Source organism: Anguilla rostrata, chromosome 9 (assembly GCF_018555375.3).
Source record: "Anguilla rostrata isolate EN2019 chromosome 9, ASM1855537v3, whole genome shotgun sequence".
In the NCBI taxonomy this organism is placed as follows: Eukaryota; Metazoa; Chordata; class Actinopteri; order Anguilliformes; family Anguillidae; genus Anguilla; species Anguilla rostrata.
In genome coordinates this window covers 32,998,381-33,006,646 of record NC_057941.1, presented here as the reverse complement: position 1 = coordinate 33,006,646, position 8,266 = coordinate 32,998,381, and the positions used below count along the sequence as shown (strand labels likewise).

The window sequence follows — 8,266 nt, the reverse complement described above, 5'->3', positions numbered from 1 at the left end:
TTAAGACAGCAGTGGGTCAGGGGGGAGCATTTGGGGGGGGTTGGGGCGGGGGGGTTGAGGGGGGGAGGGGTGAGGGAAGGGGGAAGGAAGCAGGGAGGCTAATTGTGGACTCCTAATCCTCCAGAGGAGGTGACATGGGACAGGACCCCGCCTCGTTCGTCATGGTGCTCGGGACAGGTGGCGCCGGGGAGTAGAAGAGCGAGGAGCCTACACCGTGGGAGGGGGAGGGAGGGGGGGCTGTCCTGGAGAACAAACTCACCTGTGGGGCTCGCTGCAGTATGAAGCCACGTCTCTCTTTCTGCCTCTGAGAGAACACTGCTCACAATGGGAGAGGTTCAAAAGGTATGTGCCAGGGGAGGGGGGGGGGCGTAAGCGGGAAGCTGTGATATGGGATTTAAGTGCCCGTTTCACATCTTCATCCCTGAAAAGCCTGATTTTCTGAGAAATAGCTTTCTTTTAGGCAGCACAGAAGGGTGACTGTCGTTATAAATGTCTCCAAAGATTTATCATTCTACATTTTCAGAAGTTAATTCTCAGGGTCTAATGAGGGACAGTTCTTTAACGGCTGAGGACTTGCAAAAGTATTTAAAGCATGCAGTTATTTCGGAAGGTGTTGTTCTGTCAGTTATATTTGCACATTGTACAGATGTAAATGCCTGGGATTGCTTTGTTCCCATTAATCTCATTACATTAATGAGCTGTGCGAATGGGCACCAAATGTCTTATTCATACCAGAGAGAGAATGTGTACATGGATATAAATTGATAATAATCGACAGCGTCACTGTACAGGGGTTTGATCCTCTGGGTGAATTAATGTAACATTTCTTTTTTTTTATTTGTCTGTGAGAGGGATTTTAACGACAACACAACAAATGAATTTGTGGATGTGAAACAGAATTCTCAGCAAAAATAATTTCTATATACATATATGGAATATATTACTTATTTTTCAGTACACTCATACGCATGCTGGCTGTGGTTGATATATTTTCTGATACATGTCAGCAGTATCAGTGGTGGAGAGAAAAGATCCATAGCATTTACATTGCATCCAGCTGTATAAATTGATTCAATGTAAATGCTATGTGAAAATGTTGTGTAAGTCGCTCAGACACGGCAAAACTCCAGGACTTGAGTTTGACGCGCTTGCTCTAAACAGTCAAAAAAGTTAGAAGCTTCAGTGGGGTGAATGGTCTGGTCTCCTTTTCTTAAGCTCTTTATCAACGGACCTGTTATGTTTGTCTCAGGGTTTGTTTTCAGTCATTCAGAAGCTGAAGGGGACTACAGAACGGGAATTAAGGATAGTGCTTCTGGGCCTGGACAATGCTGGCAAAACAACCCTCCTGAAGAGGCTTGCCTCGGAAGATGTCAACACAATCACGCCAACACAGGTGAGGTCCAAACGCAAATTTAATGTCATACTATCATAGCACTTATTATATATTAGCAGTTATTATGTACTAGCATTTACCCTGGGAATTTTTTACATTTTCATTTGCTGTCCTTTTATACCGTTTTGCAATGGATGAAGATTCCATTTCGGAATATTTGTTAAAGGGTGCAATAGCTTTAGTCACACCTGTGATTTGAACTTGTAGCTATCTGTGTGCCAAATCCACTGTGTCATAATGCCAGCCAATAAGGCAACCATGTCAGCAAAACAAGCTTTTAGAGAGAGAGAGAGAGAGAGAGAGAGAGAGAGAGAGAGAGAGAGAGAGAGAGAGAGAGAGAGAGAGAGAGAGAGAGAGAGAGAGAGAGAGAGAGAGAGAGAGAGAGAGAGAGAGAGAGAGAGAGAGCATAGCTGGCTACCAGAGCCATGATTAAAGAGACCAGCACGTGCACACAAAGCTTCAACAAGCTTAAATAAGTGGGCCACTTTGTGTGGATTATAAAGTCACAACAGCTCGCAAAAGTAGAACAATCCAATTTTTTTGTTCCTTTGCTTAGCTGTTTTCTTTTTTTGGTTGTGATTGGAGAAGGAACTTTATAAAATTACAGTGTCCCATATTACATTACATTACAGGCATTTAGCAGACGCTCTTATCCAGAGCGACGTACAACAAGTGCATTAGTTCAAGGTGCAGAGGTGCAAAAGAAACACACTAGAGTGAAGTAAAGATCGTAGTGCCAGAAGTGACCACATAGATCAGGACTCCAACCCTGTAGGGTAACCTGTTCAGCAAACAAACAATCCTGCCAAGTACAAACTAGCACTGAAATCACATTTGCCTAATCAGAATCAGATAAAAACAATCCTGCCAAATAAAAACTAACATGATCGTATTAGCCTAACTAGGTACATTGAGCTAAACTATAGGCTAGGGAGGGGTGGGGAGAGGTGCAGCCTGAAGAGATGAGTCTTTAGTCTGCGTTTGAAGGTAGTCAGATTCTCTGCTGTTCTGACTGCCACGGGGAGGTCATTCTACCAGCGAGGGGCCAGGACAGACAGCAGTCGCGTCCATACACTCAGAACATGAAAAAAGAGGTTTTGCTCTGTGATAAATGGGGGGGAAAGAGGAAAGAGAGTGACTGGCTATTCACTAACTGGCTCACTTAGTGAATCACTCTCATGATAGCTAATTCACTGAGATAGCAGTTCCAACAGTAAGCGTGTTACACTGCCCCCAAGTTGCTGTCATTGAATCATGCTTGTTTCAGATTCAGTCCCTGTTTTCAGTGGGAATGCAAAACTAAGATCTAGGACCAAAATGAAGAACTAAATAGAATGTTCTTGCAGAATTTCCATCACAAAAAGAACAACATTTCAATGATAAAAGCTAATATATTTCTCAAAAGAATATTACATTGCATTTTTGAAGTTCAGTCCTGGGTGTGTGGGTCAAGGCACTGTTGTTGTGTTCTTGCACAAGTCCCTAAGCCTTGTTTTAGAGAATATAATGTTTCAGTAAATGAACAGACAAAATGTAAAGTGCCATAAATGAGAGCATCTAATGAGCAAAGAAGTGACAACATGGCCAGATTTTTTTTATCAGCCAATCACAGTCCAGTTGAAAGGTTCAAAGGTCATAGCCTGAAGGGCCATTATGGAGGCCATGTTCAAGAGCTTTTTTTTTTGCTTTTTTTTTTGCCTGTGCCCGGGCAGTTGAAGGTCTGATACTAAAGAGGCACACAACTCTGGGTGTCTCATTTGATATATTTTGTAGCATGTCTCAGGGCTTTATGTTCTAAATCACAATGGTGGGACTGTGTATTTCCTTTCCAAGACCAAAATTACTTCATGTTTTTTCTGTCACTGAGATTAACGACCATATGTGTCATCATGACACTGCCAGCCATAAAAAGAAATCGAAGTACTGTGTAAAAGCGTGAATGAAAAATGTAATCCTTGCTCAACATCATTATTATAATGTAAAACCCACTGCCATTTCATTTACATTTCCTGCCTGCACCTCACCTACATCCTCTTGCCTTACATAATATGCACTTGAATCATAGGAACTGCACTGCACTAGTGCAGCTCAACTGAAATTAGGTATTATAATTTGTTTAAATATGAATTGAATTAAATTTAGTGAAAAAATGGATTTAAAAAAAATGTAAAGACCTTTTCAGTATGAATATTTTCACTTACACATATTATACAAATAATTTCCTGTAAAGGAAACATTTTTCAGAAAAATTGTATTTGTATAAAAAAACATTTTTGAGCAATATTGCAGAACATGATTTAATTTTGTTTATTAACCTGGTTGATTGAAAATTCAACTGGGATCTGGAAATGTTTTAACATTGTATCAGTATCTCATGTATTTCTAATAAAGCATTTACTTGTTTATTAATTAATTGTGTATATGACCATGGTCTAGAAATGTTCTATAACTGCAACATAACCTTAAATCACACGACTGGAATTTGCACACAAGACTATGTCAACGTTGTATTAAAATGTGAATTTAATCATGTATATAAGGTCTGAGTCTAGAAATGTTCTATAAAATCGATATAACCTTAAATCACATGACTGGAATTTGTGTGCAAGGCTATGTCACCACTGTATTAACATGCACACCACTCAGTTCAGACTCATCATTTCCCTAGGAAGGAGGGGTGGGGTCTGCACTAATAATAGTGAGTTCAGTGCAGGGACTGTAATCCCTGGGTTGAAGATTACTTAACACACTAAGGTCAGGGAAACAGGAGGTACCAGCAAGACAACTAAAAATAGGGAAGGATTTAAAATGTGAAATCAGTTGCTGAGCATTTTAGTATTCTCTGTTGATTTGGAAACAAGGAAATGGGGACACAAGAAAGAAAATGACCACATTCAGATATAAAATGTGTTACTTCCAAATAGGATTGTACTTATAATGTAGGTCACAACACAACAAAATTTCAATGAATGTGTCATTAAGGAGGAGACCAAGGTTGTCATATTGAGAAAATGCGTACCAGGTCCAATTCAATTCAGGAAATTAATTCAAATTCAGTTTGTTTCCAAATTATCTGCACAGTACTTATTAAAGCGCATACTGTAAGCTTGTGTGAGATTTTCTTTCAGTTTGGCAACATCTTCCTCCTCTTTTTTTGATTTTAGTTCATCATTAGTTCATTTGTTATTTCTTGCTCTTACAGGGCTTCAACATAAAAAGTGTGACCTCCTATGGTATGAAATTGAATGTGTGGGATATTGGGGGACAGAGAAAGATCCGGATGTTCTGGAAGAAATACTTGGAGAACACTGATTTGTTGGTGAGTCAGCTGAATTTCTATGTGTTAAAATTGTCAGTTCATCAGCGTGTTAAAGGAAAACCCAAATGAAATTGCTCTTCCTTTCAGATCTACGTCATAGACAGTGCCGACAAAAAGCGTTTTGAAGAGACAGGGCTGGTAAGAGATACCCATCAGTGACAATTAGTTTCTTTCGTTAAATATTCGTGTTTATTTTATCACCTCAGCTCATTAATTCCATTGAATTTAGCAAAATTGTTGTTCAGGCTTGAAATTTTTGTTACTTCTTAATCCATTTCTACTTTCTTTAGAATTTGTACTTGATTTAGTGACCTCAATCAATTCCACTGATTCAAAACAAACATGTTGTTTTGAGAGCAAGGTTTTCTGATTCAAACAAGTGATTAAAGCTTCAAGAGTCAAGCAACTGTAATAAAAATACACCCTGATGTAGACCTGAAGTCAAAACGTTGTTAATGAAATTAAGGCACTTAAGTGGCACAGCATTCATTTCTTCTTCTAGGATTCTCCAAGAAAGCACGTTTTATTTCAGTGCTCTTTCCCCACTGTTTGACCAATCGCAGGAGCTCTCGGAGCTGATTGACGAGGAGAACATGAAGGGCGTGCCCGTGCTCATCTTTGCCAATAAGCAGGACCTCGCCACGGCGTCACCGGCCAGTGAGATTGCCGAGGGACTGAACCTGCACACGTACCGGGACCGCAAATGGCAGATCCAGGCCTGCTCGGCCCTGTCAGGGGAGGGTGTGCAGGTGGGCATTATTATTATTATTATTATTATTATTATTATTATTATTATTATTATTATGTTGTTGTTGTTGTTTTGGGTTTTTTCCTTTTTATTACTGAGCATGGATTACAATACAATATATACATATATATATATATATATACGCATATATAAATAAAAATAAAACTCAGCTATTTGAATTGCTGTTGCTCAGTGTTAGGGACTCCATGGCATGAGTTATATATGGGGGCTTGCTGCTCGCTGCTTGCAATGGGAATATTCTGTGTCAGAACAGTGGCAGCCTAAAAATTTACATGAGCATTCTGTGCTGGTAATGCCTGTCGGTTTGAGTGATGTCACTGGGATTGTGCTAGGTTCAGGCACCTTTTTGGAAATATGGAAATTTGTAATTCAGCGGACCTGTGCTTCTCCTTCCCCGCACTTCACCTGCAGTCAGTTAACATTGGGAAAGGCACTATTAATACACAAATGATTATGCGGCTTACAGCAACACAAGCAGTTAGGCAGGAATTTCCAGAATTTTCCTCCACTGAAAGAGGTAGCCTGAAATCTCTATTTCAAACTTCATAGCCATTTGAACACATCAGTCCATTAATCTTGGCCATTTTAGTAAGGCTAATTTCAAGTTAAATTTTACTGTTCAATGACAGATAAAAATAATAACTAAAAAGCCATAAATATCAGTTATATAACTAAAACCAAACAACTGAAAATAACACTTTTTCCCTCAGTACAAATAAATAGCCTCTTGAATGATATCAAAATGCTTTCATTTCATTACTATCCCACATGATTGGGCCACTTCTTACACTTTTACCTAGCAAAGCATACTGTATATTTTTTACATTTTGGAATATGAAAAAGTAACAAATTGTGTAATTCTTGTGACCCTTTTTCTCAGGAATAATCTAAATGTCTAGTCTGTGGGGGGAAATAGCATTCTGAAAACTCTTTTTGGGAGCTGGCCACATGGTATCATGATATCAGATTATTACATGTCAATCATTTGGTCGCTCAAAGAAGGACCCATGCCACAGATAACCTCTAGAGGTCCCAAAGCTTCCACTTCCATTGACTGCTGAAGCCTTGTTGCAATGAATGTCCAGTTCAGTTCAATTCAATTTTGTTTGTACAGCGCTTCTTACAAAGGGCAAAGCAGCTTTGCAGAGATCCCGGGTCTCTGGTCTTTTGCTGAGAAAGAAAAAGACCAGAGATTGCCAGGTCATTCTCAACGTAACATATTGAGACTATCCAAGAATGCAGTCACAGTACAGTCCCAATCTACACGTGTCTGTCGCATGTATGGTGTGTGTTGCCAGTCTCTCTGGTGACACTTTTCACACAGGTTTTGAAATGCCACAAAAGAATATCCAGCTTGTATTATCCAGGGAATAGCATGAGCTGCGATGGCCGAGTGGTTAAGGCGTTGGACTTGAAATCCAATGGGGTCTCCCCGCGCAGGTTCGAACCCTGCTCGCAGCGTAGCAATTTTGTAATGAGATCAAAAACAAAACCGCAGAAATTGTCCCATTCTAATCTCCCTCCTCAGCTGGCTGCCTATATCGGCACATCAAATTGGAAATTGTGGTGCTACTGCTAGTGAATCAGGCAGATAAAGGGACCGCTCTATTATACCTCCAAAGGGTCATCAGGCTCTACACATCTACCAAACCTCTCAATCTGCACCACACTCACCCCCTCCCACCCCCCAGGACACTCTTCCAATCTGTTGTCCCCACAACCCACCCACCCACCCTCCCATCCAGAGGTGGAATGAGGAATGCAGTTAGAACAGCAGAGATGCTGCCCATATTCTGCTGGATGCAGACTAAGCGCCCACCTCTTCAGACTGCATCATGGCTCCCCCTTAACCCCTTTAGATATCCTTTCTTATTTCTCTTTCTTTCCTTGGATTTCCTCTTAGATAATGTTATTGGTATAGCTGTGTATTTGTCTAATTGACCTTTCCTTACAGTGCAAACTGTTGATTGTTAATTTGTTACAGTACAAATTGTCGTTAATATATTTGGTTGGTGAGATGTTTGGTTGATTGGCTCATTTTTTAATTATTTTTCATTTCGCTTTACAGGATGGCATGAATTGGATTTCCTGCAACATTGTAAATGCAAAAAAAGCAACCTAAAGCTCCATTCTGCAAAAGCCCCTCTTCAATTTTTTTTTTTACAAATTCTGTTTACCTTTTATTACTTTGTTGTAAATATACTATTGAAAAGTCATTATTATTATTTTTATTCAAAAGCCAAGCCCTCAGTTACATATTTTATGATCCCTGCAAACGAATTGAGTGACCATAATTTCTAAGATCAAGATAAAATCTCATTTTTTCCTTCACCTTGACTTAAAATGAAAGGTCCTAAATTAAAACTTTGGCAAAGTAATTTCAGCGACTTCTGGACTTGCCAAACTGTGTTTAGGGAAATTAATAAAAAATAATTGGAATTTAGTTGTTAGCCAGTTAAGGACAAAATGTTGATCGAATTGGACACCTCTGACTTTCAGTGTCTGTGAGACTGAAGTAAATTAGTATAGTCTGTATGATATGATGTAACTGTATAATGTGTTGTCTGTTTCTATGTACGAACAATTAAAAGCTCTATAGTTCTTTCTGTTCCTTGCATCTTGATTCCATTTTAATGTAGAAACAGAAACATAAGGTATTTGGAACAGGACTATCCATAATTACATTTTATATATCTACAAATGCATTTCGATAAGTCATAATTACAATGAGACCAGTCCGAATGATAAATCAAGATATCTGCAATAAGAATCTGATTGGTAAGAA

The 8,266-nt window shown here is 39.3% G+C and overlaps 1 protein-coding gene and 1 non-coding gene across 2 annotated transcripts; both read left to right on the top strand.

Moving 5' to 3' along the window:
* The first annotated feature begins 203 nt into the window (after positions 1-203).
* arl3l1 (ADP ribosylation factor like GTPase 3, like 1) lies at positions 204-8,086 on the top strand. The gene is made up of 6 exons (XM_064351866.1): positions 204-342; positions 1,250-1,393; positions 4,596-4,712; positions 4,800-4,850; positions 5,276-5,461; positions 7,550-8,086. The coding sequence occupies exons 1-6, from the start codon at positions 325-327 to the stop codon at positions 7,601-7,603; spliced, it is 570 nt and encodes a 189-aa protein (XP_064207936.1). The 5' UTR covers positions 204-324; the 3' UTR covers positions 7,604-8,086.
* Positions 6,861-6,942, top strand: trnas-uga (transfer RNA serine (anticodon UGA)). Its single transcript has one exon. It is a non-coding gene; the product is annotated as a tRNA-Ser (tRNA).
* Positions 8,087-8,266: the final 180 nt, after the last annotated feature.